This window comes from Platalea leucorodia (genome assembly GCF_965183815.1).
Source record: "Platalea leucorodia genome assembly, chromosome: 9".
NCBI lineage: Eukaryota > Metazoa > Chordata > Aves > Pelecaniformes > Threskiornithidae > Platalea > Platalea leucorodia.
Genome location: NC_138831.1, coordinates 41,170,006 through 41,192,284, shown reverse-complemented (window position 1 = coordinate 41,192,284; position 22,279 = coordinate 41,170,006). Strand labels below are relative to the sequence as shown.

Here is a 22,279-nt window from a genome sequence, read left to right as displayed (position 1 = left end):
ACCGCACCACAATGCTTAATCAGGGATTACAGCTACTTCTATCTCTGAAATCTGCATGCGCTCCTTTTCTTTATTTTTTAAAGCCCAACTGATTCTGAAGATATTATTTCTTATATTATTGCTTCTATCTAGCATTGTTCTGATCCTGAAGCTCAATCAATCATTCTTACCCATCCTATGACCTGCCCTGCAAATCAGTTCTGCTTTCTGTAACAAAAACAGTGAATAACAGCATTTTCCTCTGTTCAGAGATGTTTGTCCTTCTTTCTTTTCATCAATCATTACCTTATCAGTCTCTTAACGTAACCATGTAACAAGGGCATAACTCCCCTTTGCAAACTGAGACAGTTGTTTATAAAACAGCATAAAGATTTAGCATCCAGTCACTAAAGTAGAAGAGCTCCTGCCCTTCCTGGCCATGCTGCAGCTGGTTCACTTGACTGCATCACATAAACACACTTTTATTGAATTAGATATCAGAAAAGACAGTTGCTGAAAGCTGGGAAATAGAAGAGACAGTCCCCTTATTTTGTCATTATATCAACAGCACATTACTAATGTGTGTTGTGAAGCCTGGTACAGTTTGTTTCACATTAGGAGCATTAAAATGCTTCAGATCTTACAGTATCACAACCTGTAACACTTTCTAAGTTCTGAAAATAATAAATACAGCTGTCAGCAGTGATCATCTCAAGAACCTACATTTACCATTTTTGCTGTTGTTGCCAAAATTGGTAATTAATGTAATTAATTTTCTTTCTTGTGAGCAGATAGCTTTTGAAGTCTAATAGTCAGTAGAAATAAATTAGATTTACTGGCAGCGCTGACAGTTATTTTGAAATAGTGTGAAGTGAAATAACTGTTTGAAGTGGTAAAGAGATTGTTCTTTAGCTGTCCCAAGGCTGGTTCATTACGCAAGTGCTAATGACATCAAGCACCATTTTAACTATTCCTAGAAACAAAGCCAAGATATGCAGATTTCTAAGAGAAGGCTTTTCACTGCATCTTCCTCATTACTGGCATACAAATTGGAAGAGATTTGAGTTCAAGTATATCTCCACTAAAAAGGTCGTTGTGACATCCAACCTGTACTATAAATCTGTTTTCCATGCTGGACAGGCCTGAAAGGATGACCGGCAAGGACCTGAGGGATGTTATCCACGTACTCCACAATGTAAATCCCATTTAAATTACCCACTGCCTAACAAAATAATAGAATGATATCAGAAACACCTTACATAAACCGATCCATTTTATCAAGCATTTTACCCAGCATTATTTCAGAGCCAGTATAAACTGAAGTTTCTTTTATTTTTGCACTAAGGCTTTCCATGTTAACAGAGAGAAGCTGCTATAAACTCTCATGGGTCTTTTAATGTTATCTGTTGCAGAGGCAGCACAGAAGAAAAAAAAAAAATTCATCACATTTATCCTTCATGAAAAATTCAGTAATACAACAATTTTATTTTCTCATTTGTGCAAAACTTAAAAGTTCTGAACAGCTTGAGAAGTTCAATAAATTGACCTATATTCTTGAAAAACTAAATACAAGCTGTTCTGGTCTTGACTGAGACCAGTGAAAAGATGTAGTTCTTTGATTAATTGATTAATTCACTATTGGGCTTTATCACCCTAAAACATCCTCTCTTCCATGTACAATCTGAAGAATGGCTTTCCAGTTCTAAGCACTGTGTTTCCTACAGCACTTGAAATATATCTTTTTGATTTAGAAGCACTTCTTTACTGTATCTCAGTGAACTCTTATGGATAGATGCTAGCAGTGGTGCGTCAGAGCTGTGTAAGCATGGGATCATTTCTGCTAGCTCCAGACCTTTCAGTCTTAATTTAGAAGTCTGAAGCTAAGCCTTTATCAATGTCAAAATTCTTGGATAAGTACATGTGCCAACAGCTGGGGATGCACGGGGGGCATGAGGAGGTCAGTGGTAAATTCACATTACATAGTATCAATCTCTCATGATTTAATCATTGTTCTCCAGTAAAGAATGTCAAATGAATGTCTAGTCTGTATATTGTTAATTTATTTCATCAGGTGTCTTGTTAGTTCAATGTAGCAGAGTTGAGTTAAAGACTTTATGGTAGAGTATTTGCCCAAGTACACATCCTCCTGTCTGCTTCTAGGGGAAAAAAAAAGAAGGCCTTAAATCTATTGCTAGGACCTGAAAAATTTATTTGGGAAAACTCTAAACTGAAAACCCTCAGAACATGAAACACTGAACATAAGTTAAAAAAAATTCAATCCTTTATGAAAAATGTGCATGGCAGAGACACTATAAAAACAAGGCACTTTAAAGTTTTTTGTTTTGATATAGACCAACCCCAAACTGAATAAACATGTAACTGTGGCCCCAAAGATATGTCCAAGAAACAAGGAAGAAAATAAGTATATCAGAAAGTAATGTGTTCTAACAATTAAGTTCTATTTTCCATTAGTAGAAAAGATACTCCTGATTATTTCTCATTCAGTCCCTACAAATAGGTATTTTCTCTAATCTGAATCTTTCTACTCAAGTCAGTGGTCTCTGTCACATACTGCGTCCAAGCTGCTCTCAACACCACTCCAAGCAGGGGTATATAGCAAAGCTCTATGCATCCCTGCGTAGTCTTTTATCATCCATTAGAGCAGCCTCAGTATCTGTCCAGCATCCAGTGGACCAAGAACAACAGAAACACCTGAAAGTTTATGTCCATTCTCCTTTCTTCCTTGAGAAGTCAGTTTGAGGGAGGAACTTGCACATAAGGGGCTGCTTCTGCTACCTGGGAATCCTCCGCCAGCTGCTGAGGCCAGTATTATCACAGCCACAGAAGGACTAAGGATCCAGGCCAACGAGTTTTACCACAGAATTTTGTGGAATAGGATTACAGCCTCATAGCAGGTATTTGATCCTAACTGAAATGATATAAAATGTGTTTTCTGCAGAAATTGTAGTATTACAGATTCCCTGTGAGGGCACTTATCCTGCACAAGGTGAAGACCTAGTGGCTTCTGTAAGCACAATTTACACGTAGAGACCTTTGGCAGGGTTAGGACTAACGCAGTAATACAAACAGAACAAATCACTCTGTAGTTCTTAGTGTACAAAGTGTACCGCACGCAGCACTTCCACTGTTTTCTCTGAACAACAAACCCCTGAGCTTAAAATGTTAGCTGGTGCTTTTAAAAGTGCCAGTTCCCTACTCAGTTTGCCAATAAACAAAAGTATGTTAAAACGGGTTTCAGTTCACTAAGCAATCTGTCATGCACAAGAACATATCACTAATGATATAATTACTTGTGCATATGCTAGTCACACACTTCCAGCAAGCAATTAGCCTAAACAAAAGTATTGTTTGAATAGGATCATGCCTACTGACTTACGCAGTACCAGTCTCTGTAAGAGTAGTTTTGCCTGAAATTATAAGTGGTTTTCATTCGCTCTTAATCCCTGCCTCCTTTCCCTGCCTCCCACTCCAAATCAGAAACATTTCACTTGATTACGGAGCTAATTTCCTTATCCAAGTAATATTTTTTAAAAAATAAATCTCAAAAATAGAGGTCCAAATTAAAACTGCGAACAGAAAATAAAGGTATAAAAAAACCAAGCATAAGAATTGAAAATATTAGGGAGCACCTAACATCATCTTCAGTTAAATTTCCATGAAAGCACCAAATGATGCATTTTATCTTCACACAGCCTTACAAACACATGGCTCTAAACTCTTTGAACATGATTTAAAACTCCTTATTAACATCTGTAGGATTAGTATGGAGTATCACAAACCTGACCTCAATTTGTTACTTACACAAGATGTCCCAGCTAAGAGAATGGAACTACTTACAGGATTCATCAATGGAATTTGTGTTATTATAATATCAGCACATTGGCTGGGTAAGGACTGCAAGATAAGTCCCTTACTCAGTTGAAGAGGAATATTTCTAACAATACTGAAATTCAGGTAGCCAAGTATTAGCAGTTGCACCTCTGGTGCTTAGACAAAATTAAGTCTATCAGCTCACTCTCAGAACACACAAATGAAACCGTCGGGAGTGTTTGTTGGTGGAAGGTTTGCATTGTAGAAAAACACCTGAAATAGTTTATGCCCACTTGAGAACAGCTTTTTTAATTCCAAAAAGAATCTTTACATGAAGAGCTAGACATTGAGATTCAAGATGTTAAGGCTTTTTAATAGTTCTAAATGCTTCTTCAGGGTATCAACAAAATGTCGTGTCACAGTATAACACAAGTTTTTGGCTCCTTCTCAAAAGGAGAGTGTTTGAGCTTTATGTACTTGGGTAGCAGGCGTGCCACTGACTACAAATCTTACTCCCTTCTCAGGATTAGAGCTTGTCTTCACTGATGTGTTAATTTGAAATAAGTTCGTCCTTCACATGACTCATCTGCAAGCCCAGAAATTTCTAGCTCCATGTCACTGGTGGTTTACATGCAAACTAGTTGGCAATGGAATAAAAAGGCTCTGACTAGGAGCAGAAGCCAGCAAGCAGCCGATACTCAAATCCAGGCAGTGACTCACATACAGTTCCACAGGCAGCCCAGGGAGGATGGCAGCCATCAGCAGGTGGAGTGGGGAAAGCAGGTGAGAAATTGGGGAAAAATGGCTGTCAGCCCAGCTGGATCCATAAGACAATTTCTGTCCACATAATGGTTTACTTTATACAATACGAAAAACTTACACAACAAACACAAACATTTATTGCTGGCTGACTACAAATACAAAGGTGGAATAATAGGTTCCATCAGTTTATTTCTACATTAATTTTTGAAGTCATCCAGATTGCGGGTTCCACTGCCTTTTTTTTTTAATTAACACTTCAAATACCATGCTTCTTCCCCCCCAAAAAAGCAGAAACCAAGCCAGAGTACGTCTCTTCATGGAGGACAAGGCATATATCATCAGAATATTTACTCTCCCAATTTTGGCATTCACTTTATAGCAGGCTTTTCTAGCAAACCCAAAGAAAGCCTGGTTATTAAAAAAACTGTAACAGCCTCAGCCTGTGTATTAGAACTTGCACATCTAGTTGAAAACAGACTCACTGGTTTCTATCTTACCTCACATAGCTAAACACTCACAAGCCTGAAAGTGCAGATTTTCATTATTTTAATTGCTTGCTGGGTGGTTTCAAGATGCCCATATTTACCACTCCTCCTGACTGCATTTTTTAAAAAATTATTTGTTTAGAAACACTACATTTCTTTGCCAAGATTGGACTGCTTAGTGCTGTATGTCTAATTCCAGAATCAGGGTGTCCTTGTTATGAGTTTAAACTGGTAAACATCATAAAATTTAGAAGGAGCAAGGTCAGCTAGAAAGCTAACTGGTCAAGCATACATTTTCTCACTTAAAAGAAGATAACCTCTTTTTCTTTTTTCTTTCCTTTTCCCCCCGCAAGAGCTGTCTCTTTCAGCCAGCCAATCAAAGTGGAAAGGTACTTCAAACATATTCAGCCCAACCAAGTTTTCACTGCTGTCCTTGTTGGTGGTCCGTCATATGGAATGGTTTTAATACTTGGAAGCAATACCTTAAGTGTCAGAAAACAAGAACATTTTATTTCTGCAAGAAAGCTTTCCAGTACTACTAGTATTCTGGAAAAGAAAAAAATTCCTTGTAGTAGATTAAAAGGTGAAAAGCCAAAAGAAATCAGAAAGAAAACTAGGAAACTATTCCTTATGGCAAGGTTCAACTTATATCTCAAAGTTGGGGGAAGGGCTATTACTTACATGTTTATTTTAAAACTCATTCAAGAATGATAGGAGAGGGGCATATTTTTTTCAGTCTCAAATTTCTAATGGCAAATGAAGTCTTTGGCTATGCATCAAAATCTATTTGGTACTAAGTTAGATTTAAATTACATTGACTCAGTAGAATTTTAGCAATGCAGTATGCAATGCACTGATGCAAGACATAGCTTGCTGAACAATTGCAGGAGCTATAAGAAAATGCTCAATGTAAACATTTCTACATTTCTGTTCTTTGGGAGCCCTCAAAAGTGTTTGCTTTGAATCACTGTTGGGTTTTTGGTTTTGGGGTTTTTTTTGTTTTTTTGTTTGTTTGTTTGTTTTGGGTTTTTTTGTTTGATTGGTTGGTTGGTTTTTTCCCCCTGTAAGCAGTAAATGTGTCAAAACTATACCATACCATAATGTGTCAAAACTATACCATACCATTCTGTCCAGATATCACCTCAGTGAATAAAGGTGGCAGTATCTAATCAGGCCTTATAAGGTATTTTCTTCTATAGTCATAAAGGGGGTAAAAAAAGATATATTCACCGAATTTTGAAAATATCTAGCCAAAGAATTTCATCTGCATGCAATTCTTAAGGACACACATAGCAACTGAATATGCAAAGGGGTTCGTGCAATCCTGTACAAAAATCCTGCACAGTCCTGCCAGATTAAACCAGAACAAAATGTACTATCTTGCATGTACAATATGAATCCATATGTAATTGTGCTGGGCTAGAATAGAGTACAGTGTGTTCCCATTAATATTTACTCATCTTCCATTTCAAACTGTAAGCTCTTCTTTTCAGATAGCAAATACTTTTGAATATTTAAGTAACAGCTAGTTCTATTTTACTGAGATTACTTACTAACAAAGGAATGAATGATCCTGATTAAACTGGCTCTCTGCTTGAAAAATATCACACACAACAGCCAAAGAAAACCCCTTTGAAACATTCCTGTGTTTGGAGGATGTAAGAAAACTAATCTTGGATCATGACGACGATGATGATGCTATATAAAAATAATATCCATCTGTCCCAACAAACTTGAAATTTTATTGGCCTGGATAAGAGGAACAGTGCAAGGGAGGAAGGGCACACTTGGGAAGATATGGAAGGATCACTTTTCCTGCAAGGCTCTCGACATCTAGTCGGCTAGCCAAAAGAACAGAGGTTGTGACCCACCCTCTTCTCTCACCCCCGTGCCAGTCTTAGGAACCTCTCATCCCTTTTGCCATGGATACAGATGGAGGTATGATCTTCACAGCAGATCAGGTAAGACTAATCTCTTGTTTTGTTGTGGTCAAGTGCACCGGGTTATTTCACTTTTCCAATTATCAAGTAAATTAATGTTAACTTAGGATGTACAGGAACACCAGGACTCTGCAGGGATGCCCACAGGACACAATTCTGGTGTTCAAGGAAAAGGAAGGAATGTATTTCCCACGGGCCAGCACCCCTTCACAGTGGGGCAGGATAGAAAGTGAATTGCTAAAATTAAATTAAGGTGTGTGAGAAGATGCTACTGCATACTTTTTTTTATTATGTGGCAACCTTCCTGTACTGAGTCCATTTCCGTGTTGGATACATTAGGTAATTAAAAATGGCCTTTCAAGGTACATAGCTCTTTTTATTCACCTGCATATCCTTATCACAACTACCACATATCAAGCCTATCCATACCAGCTTACAAAAACTCAAGAAATTATCTAATGAAGGATTTTCACCCTCCAGTTTAAGACTTCCTTCCATTCATAGAGTAAATGTCATATGAAAGAGTAGAATGAAACACTGAAAACAAGAAAAATTCAAGTTTTCTGGCTCAGTTTGACCACATGATAAAATTGAGTTTTGTATGAACATTTCAGCAAAAGCATAAGTAAATTATAACTCTATATTAAAATACTATGATTAATGTCCTAGAAAGTTAAGGAGAATAATCTTTCTGTTTACCGAAGAATTCTTGGTTTACTTGCAGGAAGGTAAACTAGAGATATAGATCAGTTCCCATCTGTATTCAGTGTATTTATATTTTTTAATAAATAATGCTTAAGGACTGAATTTCCTTTCAAAATAAACTACTGCTAATACAGTTGCTTTTATTTTCAACATTCTGATATTTTAGAACCATTTTTAGTTCCAACAATTCAAACTTAATTTCATACTGCTCACTAAGTGTCTGGGAAGAGCAGGCTTCAAAGCTGAATCACATTTGTGAATGAACAGAAGTTGACCATATCCCAGATCCAACTCAGATCCCAATACAATAAATGGAAAACTTTCCATCAAACAGAACTGAGCTTGGATGTGGCTTCTGTATAGAGCTACGGTGGTATTTGAGGCTTGGGGGCAGGGGGATTCATTTCATAGAATGATCATAGAATCATAGAATGCTTTAGGATGGAAGGAACCTTTAAAAGTCATCTAGGCCAACCCATCTGCAATGGGCAGGGACATCTTCAACGAGATGGGTGGTGGTAAACGGCTCTTTTTCAAACTGGCAACCCGTCGCAAATGGGGTCCCCCAGGGACCAATATCGGGCCCAATGCTATTCAGTATCTTCATAAGCGATCTGGGTAACGGGATCAAGCGTAGCCTGATGAAGTTTGCAGATGACACCAAACTGAGTGGGGAAGTAGGCACTCTGGAAGGGAGAGCCATCCGGCAGGAAGCTCTGGATAGGCTGGAAGAGTGGGCTAACAAGAACCTTATGAAGTTTAACAAAGACAAGTGTAAGGTCTCACACCTGGGAAAACATAATCCAGGAGTGCAGCTCAGACTGGGATCCAGCTGGCTAGAGAGCAGCTCTGTGGAAAGGGACCTGGGGGTCCTGGTGGACAGGAAGCTCAGTATGAGTGAACAGGGTGCTGCTGCGGCCAAGAAGGCCAACAGGATGCTGGGTTGCATCAAAAAGGGCATCACCAGAAGAGATAAAGAAGTCATTATCCCTCTCTACTCGGCGCTTCTCAGGCCACACCTGGAATACTGTGTACAGTTCTGGTCCCCGTTACACAAAAAAGATGTGGACAGGCTGGAGGGGTCCAGAGGAGGGCCACCAAGATGATCAAGGGTCTGGGAGGCCTGCCGTATGAGGATAGGCTGAGAGAGCTGCATTTGTTCAGCCTTGAGAAAAGGAGGCTTAGAGGTGATCCCATCGCCAGGTACCAGAACTTAAAGGGGAGCTACAAAGAAGATGGAGACTCCCTTTTTACAAGGAGTCACATGGTGGGGACAAGGGGTAACGGGTACAAGTTACTCCCAGGGAGATTCCAATTGGACATGAGAGGAAAATTTTTCACAATGAGAACAGTCAATCATTGGAATAATCTCCCCAGGGAAGTGGTTGACTCCGCTACGCTGAACACGTTTAAGACTCAGCTGGACGTGGTGCTGGGCCATCTCTTCTAGATTGCGCTAGAATGGTTGGACCAGATGATCCTTGAGGTCTCTTCCAACCTGGTATTCCATGATTCTAGATCAGGTTGCTCAGAGTCCAATCCAGCCTGGCCTTGAATGTTTCCAAGGATGGGGCATCTACCACCTCTTTGCGCAACCTGTTCCAGTGTTTCACCACCCTCATCGTGAAAAATTTTTTCCTCGTGTTCAGTCTAAACCTACCCTCCTGTAGTGTAAAACCATTACCCCTTGTCCTATCGCAGCAGGCCTTGCTAAAGAGACTGTCCCCATCTTTCTTGTAGGCCCCCTTTAAGTATTGAAAGGCTGCAATAAGGTCTCCCTGCAGCCTTCTCCTCTCCAGGCTGAACAACCCCAACTCTCTCAGCCTTTCCTCATAGCAGAGGTGTTCCAGCCCTCTGATCATTTTTGTGGCCCTCCTCTGGACCTGCTCCAACAGCTCCATGTCCTTCCTGTGCTGAGGGCCCCAGAGCTGGGTGCAGGGCTCCAGGTGGGGTCTCACCAGAGTAGAGTAGAGGGCAGAATCACCTCCCTCAACCTGCGGGCCACGCTTCTTTTGATGCAGCCCAGGAGATGGTTGGCTTTCTGGGCTGCGAGAGCACATTGCCAGCGCATGTCCAGCTTTTCATCTACCAGTAGCCCCAAGTCCTCCTCCTCAGGGCTGCTCTCAATCCCTTCATCCCCCAGCCTGTATTGATACTGGGATTTTGTTTGGTTTTTAATCAGCTATGCTATTCACATAGTCCAAACAGTCTATTCAAAGACTCAGACTATCCCTCTGTTATATTTATCATCTTCTCTAAAATGTGCTCCATTTAATGGAAACTATTTTGATCAAAGTGTATAACTTTTACAGTGTTTTTCAACTACTGTCTTTAAATGCAGCCTGAGTTGCAGCTGCATTTTACTGTCCTGTAAGTTATTGCTTTCCCAGGTGTTTGGTGCAGGGGTCATCTTATCTAAGTACCTTTTCTGTTGACAATCAAGACTCTCTAGGGTAGCAAAAGTATGAATTATTGTAAACACATTTAAACTAGATTCAAATAATTTACAGTAGCTCAGCATGCTTTCTATTGCATCTTTTCTGCTTCCTTTTGTCTTGCTAAAAAGATACTCAGTCTAAAGCTTTAACAGACTCATCTCAGTTCTCTTTAGAGTAGTGATGAGCAAACTATTTTTCTCAAAAAAGCAGCTTCAGTGAGGAGACCATCTTTCAAAAGAAAGCTGCCAATCACTTGACAGAACCATACCTTGTGACTGCAGGGCAAGTTTGGCTCATCTCTCACTTTTACATGGAGTGTTTCCTAACAAATTCCCTCCTCTTACATTAAGAAGTGTACTGTAAGTGTCTATGAATGTAATTCAGACAGTTTTGATGTGAAGTTCAACTGGCTTCTGGAACACATTGTGTTATGAGTAAATTTCCACAGCATGCCACACATTTCCTCGGTTTACGTCAGATCTTTTGCCAAGATTAACAGCATTTCTTTCATGTTGCTTTCTTTACATTTATATCTATATTCCATGTTTAACATAATGTTTCTATGCATCTGGAGAAAGCATTAAAGACCTTTAACTTTAAAATACATAATTTGTTGCTTTCTAAACACTCTGCTTCATCCATTATTACACTTTGCATTTGTTTCTTTATAATTCATTCAACCTTCGCTTCTGAAAACTTCATGAACTAACAAAATGTGCTGACTTTTCACAAGCTAGGAAATGCAAGATCTGCCTTATACTAATTTGTCCATGAAATAAAACAATTTAGGATAGGTCAAACAATTCACAGAAAGGACAACCACCTCTACTTCTACACATTTTACAGAACTAACTATAAACATCTATTAACACATCACTAAAACAGTGTTTCTTTTGTCTCTACTACATCCTATTAATATTTTCCATAAATGGTTTTGATCTATTATTTCTACAATTAAGTGCCTTAATTTTCATTTCATATAGTGGGTCATCATTTAACTTGCTATAAATTTGATGTGCCTTCAAAAGGTAACACACACTTTGTATCTTAATTTGTTTCACAGTAATCTGTACCTCAGAGTTAGATGCATGTGACAATCTCTATCATTTTACACATGGCATACTGACCTGGTCATCATAACGGTAAGTGAGGAATTGTTCCCCCGTGGTATCCTCAAGAAAACTCCCCTGTGGAGAAAGTGCAAACTCAGGCAAGAAGTATGCACCTTGGGATTGCTCTGCCCTTGTCTGTAAGAGATTCAGAAAGGTCACATTACAGCTACTCCAAACACAAGTCAAAATCTTAAAAAACTCTATTCATATAATTACGAAGACTAGACACAAACTACTGGAAAAAAAGTGATGTGTTTTCAGGCACTTTATTTCTGGGTGGATACTTTGCTACAGAGGTCTGTGACGAGGATATGCCAAACGCTTACAGGGGTCCAAAACCAAACAAGATACCTCAATAGCAGAATCATCTATTAAACAAAAAGATACCACCTCTGGCTTATCAACCACCACTGCTGAAAGCCACTGTGAAAACCACACTGGAAAAGCAGCATTAAGCTACACTTTCTTCTTCCTTATACACTTCACTAGACAGTTACTGGCTACAGCAGATAACGGGCTTTTGGTTAAATACAGTATATCTGTTCTTACAGGAAGATACAAAGAACATCTTGAGAGCTCATCTAGTCCAGCCTCCTCAAAGTAGGGTAACCTGTGAAACCATGACATGGCAAATTACTTTCCTATCCTGCAGGAAGTTATTAATGCAAAGAAGAAATCAGAAGGGAGCGGGGAATGACCAGAGTGAACACCAGGCAGCGGTCCATATTAGTTCTGTATGCTATTCACGACTGGTGAAGACCATTTAAGAACAGACTGGGAGAGGAAGAAGGGCCCATTTCGAGCTACATAGAAGCTAATTCTGTCAGAATCAGAGTCAATACCTCCAACCGGGCTGTCTGACACCTGGGCCCTTATTAGACAAATGGCTTTTGCTTAGCAGATCTATGCATGTCCACTAATCATAACACACCTGAAACGTGCTAGACATGCTGAACACATGCTGGCTGAATATCCTGTCATTGCATTGTAGGTCTAAAGCATCCCGGACACGTAGCAAATGCACTGCACAGACTGTTATGTCCTTACTCCTACTACATTGTAACTCTACACTGAGAAGCTAATTGGTTTGCTTAATAGAGAAAATAAGCAATCATCTTTTGAATGCAGAATATTGAGTCCAGCTGTGGTAGGAGGAGAGTGGAAAGGGCAAGGAGATGAAAATTACCTTCCAAAAGGTGGAAACCTTTCAGGGAAGAAAACAAGGCCTGAAACGTACAAGTTACTGCTGGACATTTCCCAATGAGTCAACTTAATAAATGGGGTTTAATTAAAGTGTTTGTTATATTTTGCATATACATAGTAATTTTACATGAAAGCTAGCAGTTGCCATAGACCAGTTTCCAGACGGTTGGCTAGAACTGTACCAAATATAGGTGTATAATCTCAGTGCCAGATAACTACAGATTTCAAAAGTAATCTACACAACTTAACCAGTTTGTGGTAGAAAAGGAAGGCAAGGCCTTCTGCAGTTTCTCTCTCACAGTAAGTTCACTTTCTGAAGCTCACAACTTATCTCATAAAAAGCAGATGTCGTGTCATTCGCAGTATGGGTCTGGAGAAGCTTACGTTGCTTTTGCTTACTCTGTTCTGCAAAGAAGAAGCTGTCAGCTTCTCAGACTGTAAACCCCATCATTTGTGACAGCATTAGATTAACATACTTGTTTTAAATCAAGCAATCCTCATATAAACTAGAAATAGCTTGCAAAGGACATGTCTAGACTAGGGTAAAAGGTCATATTTTAGCATGCAAGACTGAACAAGATTTTAAAGAGGATTTTTTCATCAGGCCTGCATAAGAGTAATTCATGTTCACATCATGTTATTATGACATTTCTATAAAGCCTATTATAGCAGTGGTCTCACTTGTACACTTTAGCCAACTGACTTTATTTATGCAGAATTAAAGAGTAAAATATGGAGAATAAATCTATATTTGATAACAATAGTTTCCCCATGAAGCAACCAAGAGAGGTCCACAGTTATTCTTCATGCTGAATCCAAGCTGGCTGCAGCCGATGCAAACCTTGAGATGTTAAGTATAACCCAGACATGAAACTGGCTGACATAATCTGGCATTTCTCCCCACTGGTTTCAATGGGCTATCGATAGATCCTACGTGAGGGAATGTGGCAATGATGTAATCCTATGATTTCAGCACAGGACTAATGGATAAGAGATAAGCATTCCAAATCTCGAGTGGCCTGGGTTAAAGTACTTAACATTTCTACTTCAGTTTCCCCAGGTGTAAAACGATTACAACACCAACTGACCTATATTAATGGCATATTGTAAAGTTTAGTTTATATTTGTAAAATACTTTGGAAAAGAGTGTTAAGTGCTAGCGATTTATAACAATATTTTTGAAAGAGCTGCCTAATTTACGTACAGAAGAGAATCCAAATTACTCCACCACACTTGTTAGATAAACGTATATATCACACTGTTGCCTAATTTCCCATAAACAAATTTGTCAGTAGGATATGTAGCTAAACGCTTAAAATAGAAAGTCCTTGGATATTCATCAGTATTATGCTTTGAACATAAAAGATGCCACATTTGAAGCTGAAATAACAATTTAATAAATATGACATGAAAAACTAAGGGCTTCTTTCACACACATTCGATTTTCATACTAAAAGCTAATGAGCAGCCACTGGAGAAGCAGAATGCTTGCTAGATTAAAGCAAGCAAAATCTGGCTTCCAAGGATGGAAAAATTCAATGTAAAAGATTACTGTTTTATAAGGTTACACAGGAGGTTACAATGGAAACTGATCTGCTAACTACAGCAATAGGTACTGCTACCCACCTAGTATAACTAAAGTAAGGAAGAATGTAGCGAAGCATTTAATTAAAAATAAAAATCTACTAAGAACACACTATGAGTTGTCATGGCAAACCGATGTTGAAGCCAAGCAATTACAGCTGATAAACAACCCAAATCAAGAAGTCCATTAAAAAAAAAAAAAATCAAAGCTTCAACTGCTCAAAGAACTCTTTTGTATCAACTCATCAAAGTAGCAGAAAAACATTTTTTCCCTCTAGGTATACATACCTTCAAATAAGCTGCATGTGTCCAATGCACTTTCATTCATACATTGTACTGAACACAAAACGTACTGTTTCCACTTAGTCCACTTTATTCCCCACTGAGGAATCTACCAATGTTCCTTGTGAGGCTTTTATATTTCTATGGGCACTTTTGCTTAAACATAATTCAAATTTCAACAGTCTGTGGGTTTATAGTATATTTGGGATCATCTCTGAATGACTTAGCTAATCCGATATAAATTCATGTTTTAAACTAAAGACTGCAAGTGCAAGTTTCAGAAAACAATTACATTTCATGCTAGCATTTTAAGTCTGTTTAATGGCCAGTTTAATGTTAATAGCTTTAAGTTAAATGTGTCAAATTACAAGTACACTTAAGATTTAGAATGGGCATTTTAAACCAGGTTTTATGACCTTCTTAAGCATATGAAGACAGTAGAAGGTGATAATGTAGCCAAACCAGATATAATAATAATCACTGCATAAAATTCATTGAAATTAATATCTCAGGTAGCAAGGAAGTGTGTAGTACTGTACTGAGAAAGAAGAAAATTTAGAAGTTGGGAACAGATTGGTGTTTAAAAATCTTTCTAGGTATAGGTTAATCAGAACATGTAACTTATTAGTCAGAAACAAAAAAACAAATAAAGTCTCGCATGCTACATCATTCTACCTGTGGGATCAAGGAGAACTATCCCGGTAAGTGGATAATGTATGTAGGTTCTGGGAAGTGCAACATGGTACTGTTCTTATTCAAAAGCTTATGCTGTGAGCACAGCTTTGATGTCAGGTTGTGATTGCTTCCTCACTCATCACTCCCCACCTGAGTGCTTAAAGACTAAATTACTCTTCCACTTTCAGTTGCAGAAGACAAAATGAATAGCTTATATGCAAGCCTCTGGTTTTTAGATTTCCCTCCATCAGAGTTGCATGTTGTCATTTTTACTGCTGCCTGATTTCATTGTTCTGTGTACTATTCTGAGTAGAAGCATCTGCCCGAGTTAAAGTTGCTGGATGTGGGGATTTTATATTTTATTTTATTACTGAAAGTAAGAGGGATGATTACTGAGTGTTTCCTAGCCAATGCTGGCATTAGCAAGCAGCATGGCCGATTAGGAGCGAATCTGCAGATAAAAATGGTGTGCAGGACCGGAATGCCCACACAAAGCATATTTGAAGGAGAGGGGCTTATTTTAAACTAAGTCTAGTCAATCCCATGGACTGAGTATCTCTTAGTGACTGAAGCACAGTAGGTGTGCTGCTGGGGCACATCATCTTGTTCAGTTTGAGCCAAAAGGAATCCTGTTGGCACACTCCAAAACCACTACAAAATGCAAACTCTGAAACCACTACACAATGTAAACAACTTTAACTACTATTTTTTATCTTGATACCCAGGATTCTTATTAACTATTGCCATCCAGCTCACTTGTAATTATCAAATCAGAGCAATTGCTAAAATGTAGAGTTTCCCTATGACTGAAAATTACAAATATTAATCATTGGTCATTCCTTCCAAGGTACAGATAAATAATTTCATCCAAGGATTTAAACTGTTATTGTAATTTCAGATAAATTAAAAAAAAATGTAGTTTAGTCTACAGTTCTCGGGGATCATTTGATACAAAGGCTATGACAAAGTTCAGCCCAACCTCATAATAACACGCCATTATTCTATTTAATCATAGCCACCAGGAGACTGGAAAGTAATTGTTCCATATTTATATATAAACAGCAGCAGCTTTAGAAAATGAGCTTTCTGCTAAGTCTAAGTTGTGAAGGTCAAGAAGATGAGAAAACAGAGATGAAATGTCTCAAACAAATGACTTCAACATAATTAGAAGTAAACCACTAATCTTTCAGGCACAGAGGAATTTTTAATTTTAGAGTTTCTTGGCACCAAGAACCACATTAAGAGAAAAATAAGAACTATGCTGTTACGTATACTTCCTAATGCATATCAGCATTACCTAGATTTAAGTCAGTCATTCCCTAACCAAGCCTGTGTGCTTGCTAGAATTGGGAGTATAATGAGAACAAACTGTTTTGTGTAATGAAGATGAAAACTTCAAAATTATCTATTTTAAATGCCAAAGATGACAAAATACCACACTCTTCCTGAAACTGCCTCAGTATATTGTTTTTAAAAAGAGGAACAGACAAAAGACAAAGGTCTGGTCGCCTAAAGCTTTCTAGTTATGAGCAACTGCACTATCGTGCCCAAAGTAAATTCTATAAAAAGAGACCAGCACAGTGAAGGCCGTTTGCTTCCCATAGTTTTGTGGCTTTTTTATTAGTTCTTGTTGGAAGAGGAAAATTGGGCAGGGTCTTGAGAGTGTTAGTTTCCAAAATCACTGTTTAAGGGAAAAAGATGGAAAAAGCAGATAAAGTGAGAAAAACTATCTGCGTTCTTAATGACTTGTAAATACATGTTTGTCATTAATATGCACGGCAAGTCCAATCATATACCAAAATGTGTGCTTTCCGATTTAATTCAAGTTAAATATCTGTCTACTAAGCTGCTGTAGCATATGATTTACGCCCCAGGGAAGTAATATACCAGCTAAGTAGCAGTTCAGTTTAATGGATTTTCAAGGACTCCGGTAGAAAAATGTAAGATAGAGCATAGCATAGCACTCCAGCTTCATTACAACATGAAGTGTGTTAGCAGATAAACAAAGTCACATTAACAGTTCAGAACTACAGATATCTCCAGAGCAAGCAATCCTGATGAATAAATATCTAGTAAGACTCAGATTAGCTTTTGTCGTGGCCAAGATTTACAAAAACAACTTCCTAATGCTAGACGCTCTGAAACATTTAAAGACCCTGCAAGTGAACTGAGTTTCCAAAGAAGCTGCCAGCAGCTCAACATTTCTGGAGACCAGGCCAATTATTTAATTATTAATATTAAACTAAGAGGCCAGCATTTCAAACCAGAATTAAACTATAAACGTCATTTCTTCTAAAAAAAGAAAAAGGACTCAGCTGAACTGATGAAAGCCAAGCACTTCTTCATAAAAGAACCTTGAAACACTGAACATGACTGTCAGATTTCATCAGGGAAGTCACAAGTGAGACGACGAGACAACCTGAAAGACCGAACCAAAAGTTCTTCCAGGGAGAGAACTCAAGTGTGTGACTCAAGGATTGTTTTTCCGTGGTGCATGCTCTGTATTAAAGACAGACTTCAGACCTGTCTGATTTAAGCCCAAATCTAATGATTTTTCCTCTCATCTCTCATTCTAGACCTGTTTAGAACATGCAGAAATAAAACAAGCTTGGGAAAATGTGCCTGTAAGTTGAAGACACTTACAAAGATAAGCAAAGGACAATTCATAAGTGTTTTGCATAAGCCACCTACTTATGACACAGTAAAATGCTGTTAGCAAGCAACTTAGAAAGTTCAGCTATTGCTTGAATAGTGTCTACTATTGAAAACTGAATTTAATCTATAACTACAATCATATTCACAACTGCAAGAAAGCAACTGCCTACATCGTCTCTGCTGCTCAAACGGAGCCCATCCTGCGCCCGTTCAAGCACTAGGAGTCATTCCACTGACTTGAATGTACTTAAGATCATGTCATCAAAACAATAGTGCTCAGTCTAAACCTTTTTTCATGCTGTAGGTTTGTACAACTTAAAGCCAACACTGAACACAAGAAGGATAATGGAAATCATTTTGGTTTTAAATTAAGCTACTATCTTTCAGTCTTTTCAAAATGACATTTCTACCAAAATTTTTCTTGATTAAATGTAAATACATTTTCTTTGGCATAGCTTGGGCTGCAGACTGAGATCAACACATTTTGAAAACCTTTTTCTGTACCTTCTAAAATGTATACTAGTGATTAAGCTTTTGGATATTTATCAACAACTACTTATGTTTTCTCTTGCTATGGTCTGGCTAAAAGATTAAACTTTTCACTGAAAGGCTGCAGTAGCATTTAGCCAAAATCTCATTTAGTTTCAAAACCCAGCTTAAATATCAACTCTGTTTCATATTTCCAAAAGAAATATGAACCCTGGAGTTTTCCTTCTTCCAATGAAGCTGCTTCTAAAGTCTGTGTTAGGCAGACTCTGCCTTCTTTCCAAAGGATTGATTTGATGTGCCTAATATTTGCTTTTAAATGAGCTGCACTAGCAGACTGAAGTTGCTCCCAATGATATCAATGGCAAAGTTCCCACCGACACCCTTACAGAACCAGGGCCCAAATACATCTGCAGCAGGACAACATCCCTTGCAGTATAACACTATTAGGACTGTGACTAGCACTAGATATTCAATGCTCTCTAGCTTTGCATTAATAAGAGCCAAGGTGAAAAATACAGCACTCAGACGAGATGACCCTAGAGCAGTTCAATTCCAATTATTGTCAGAAAGGTAGTGACTGTGGATCAGATTCTGCTTTCAAAATATGCAATGCTCAATTATTTCCTCAAGTCTTTAGTTTAGCCTTGGGGGACTGGGCACAACAATATTTAGAGCCAAAGTAAAAGCAATTTTATAGCATATGGATAAAACATATACTACAAAAGCTGGGTATTACTATTACCACTGAGAATAGTGTTTCACATACAAAGTGTACAAGTCTCTTCTTAAGAACAAGAAAAAAGGCTTTCAAAGATATGGATTTACCAGTTGGAAGAGAAGAAACTAGATAACAAAAAAACCCAGTAATTTTAATCCCTGTCCTCTGATTTCCTGCCACAGTGGTGATACTACTTATATTCCCAGCATAGTGGGAATACATACCTGCTGTATGGAGGGAAAGGAATTCATTCATGAATTCCTATCTCCCGTATGCACAGCTTGACTGCTCCATCGCATTTTTGTTTCTTTACTTGTTTATATGTTTTACATAAAGGTCTTGTTCAACAATTTATCTTAAATAAAGCACTGCCTTACAATAACGTGAAATTCTAATAATGGCTTTGAATAGTGAAGGAAGATTCTACCTGCACGTTCTCTGAGGCTTGGTGCTTTGGGGGCACGGGGAGTGGTTGGGGGATGTTTTAACTTTTTTTTTTTTTTTAAAGACTGAAGTTTTGCTAAAATCCTTTTGATGAACACTCCTCTGTGCCTAAAACAGTAAAAGGGAAGGAACATCTTGTTAGAAAATCTGGAAATGAGACAGAAAATACTATTTCATTAAAACCTCTTTTTAAAGTCTTGCAAGCAAGAGAGACATAGGTGACTGAAGTCTTTAAAAATTTTTTTTTTTATCCCTTCTTTCACCATATGTTCCACTATTCCAAACAAAATGCTCTTTTTATTCTTTATTTAGTAACCTAATAATTGGTAAAATTCTTGTCATAAGTCAAGTCGTTTCAGCATTATTGGAGCACATTCTCATGGAACTCTATTTCTCTCTTATTCATTGAAGGTTTCTAAGGGTCCTTATGATCTCCACAGAAAAAAATATGCTACAAAAGTACTGTCAGCATCCTTAGCAAAGAAACGAGGATAATCTGTAATATTTTGTTAAAGTTCTGTTAAAGTGTCCTTTATCACGAACACCATGTGGTGAAAGAATTTTTTTGCTAAACTGACAAGTTGCTAACAACCGAATGGACTCATTTGCAGGAAACAAACAATCTTGCTTGCTTATCTATGGACATGATTGCAGCTCCAGTAACATGCTGGAGGAGACTGGAAGCATAATCTTTGAGGAACAGCAGATTTATTTACAAAAGGCAAGAAAGGAACATAGTTTAAGGCTATGTAGGATCACTGTCAGAGGCAGTGGAATTACAAAGCCCAACAAATCAATACATGCACTGAATGAAGATTCATATTGCTTAAGGAGTAAAAGAAAGAACAAAATGAAATGAGAAAGGATAGAGTTTGATTCCTTCATTGAGCAGTAGGAGTGTCTATCATGGAGGGGCAAGCAAGGCACCTTAGTAGCTTTGGCAGGCCATGCATTAACATAGACCTTAGGATTATTCAATACCACCACCAAAAAAATTGATGATTGCGGGCCACATGAGATGAATGAGAGGCTGTAGCAGGCTATGAGCTGCAGGTGTCTAATCCTTTACTAGGGACATAAATACCACCCAATAGGCTTGCAAGGGCAACATCACCCTTTCTAATAAATTACTTCCTTCTCATCCCCTTCACCAGTATCCAGACTGTATAACTGCTCTAAGAATGCTAAAGAAAGGGTACAAGAAAGGTGTGAATGATCCCAGGTAACCAAGAGTTGCATCTAAACAGGAAGCCTCCTGCAAGAATTTTGGGCAGGTGAAACTTCATGGCACTATTTTGCAAGCAATTCTGCACGGCACTTGCAAAATGCCCCTTTTTGGGGGGCACATTTGGCCACAGTGACATGCCGACACCGATGTGACTGCAGGGTTCAGGATTTAAGGAACAATATCCTCAGCTAGACATCACCAACCTTTCTACATGCAGGTTTAACACACCGAGGAAGACAATACAGGTGGCTAGCAATTGACACATTTATATGCGAGCAAAATGGGACCTAGCGCATTGTTGGGTACTGCAAAAAATTTTGTTATCCACTATCAAATAGGCTAATGATGAAAGTAGAATACGAGACTTTACACAATACATAGTTCCTATGCAGAGTTAGAAAATACACTTAGTTCTTATACAGTTCCTATACAGAGTTAGAAAATACACTTAGTTCTTATACACTATAGTATTATAGTACTATTCATCAAGAGATCTCATATGATTCAAAGTTGTCATTATCCTCATTTTACAATGGCTGCTCTCAGGAGAGTCTGGCTAAGAATGACATGTGACTTCTGACTCAGATTTTCCTGATTCTTTTTAATTTAAATTATAACCTTAATGTTATTAATGTTATGTTATGTTAGTGTGATTATTTGTATTTAATTTCCTTTTGAGCTTTTTCTTTAATAGTGATATAATTTGAATTGACATAGTAACATGCTTTTCATATACTTCAGTTGAAATTGTGCCTAAGGGCAGTGAAATTCTCATCCATAAGCTGTGTAAGGAAAAAAACTCTGGCACTCAGAAGCCAAACACCTGCTAGAACTAGTGGCGGATCCAGATTTTTAAGAGAATTCCTGTTGCATAATGAAAACACAAAGAAGGGAAATGTGTGGGGCAATGGAATGGTATTAAAACCATGGCACTTAGGGGAAAAAAAGAAGCCTAAAACACTATATGCTTCAGAGCTAAATACTGAAGATCTTGTCATGAAAGATGTTCACAAGTGCAATTATAAACAGAGACTTCTGTAACATGGGGAAGGCTGAACAGTGACTCTTTATCATATATTGCAGGGCATTGCCATGCCTTTCATTGCTAATGATAGGGAGTTTTCTCCCTGCCCTTAATCTCAGCACATCTGCTTCTGATTCAGGTGGCAGGGGAAAATTGGCAAGTATGCAGCTCCAAAAAAGCCTGCCCTAGCACTAGCAATATTTCTAGTAATATTTAATATTGCATACTGTTTATACAATGTTGTCATAAGCATGGTGTTTATAATGAACTGAACAGATAGATGAAATGTATGGAATTGCTCTGCTACTGTAAAGGACTACAAATTCTCATAACAGAAATGGACCTGGAAGCAGGCAAACTCTCAGCCACCAAGAACTGGAATAATTTCTCAATAAGAAAATACATCTTTGGTGCAACTATTTTGAAGATCAAACAGCCCAAAACTCAAGTAGGAGAACCAAAAGAGCATGCAAAGAAGCAACTTTGACAGATTAGGAAGACAAAGTTTCTGACAATCAGCATCTACCATCAAAAAACTTCTCAACAAATGAGACCCTCAAAGAGTTCTGTAAATACCACGTAAAGAGGTATAACCTAGTAACATGAAGAATAAGGTGGCAAGATTCCTCTTCAGAGATGAGTCAAATCAGTTGACCATAGGACACACAAATACCCCTCTAAAAAAGAATATACTTATGTCACACACACAAAGGTCACACAGCTGT

General features: G+C 38.2%; 1 protein-coding gene across 1 annotated transcript in view; it reads right to left on the bottom strand.

Moving 5' to 3' along the window:
* ADAMTSL3 (ADAMTS like 3) overlaps positions 1-22,279 on the bottom strand; it is a gene marked incomplete at its 5' end in the record, with an annotated part of 185,956 nt that overhangs the window by 144,611 nt on the left and 19,066 nt on the right. Inside the window, one exon of the mRNA XM_082322576.1 lies at positions 11,268-11,387. Coding sequence (XP_082178702.1) covers positions 11,268-11,387 — 120 coding nt within the window. The remainder of the gene's footprint in view (positions 1-11,267; positions 11,388-22,279) is intronic.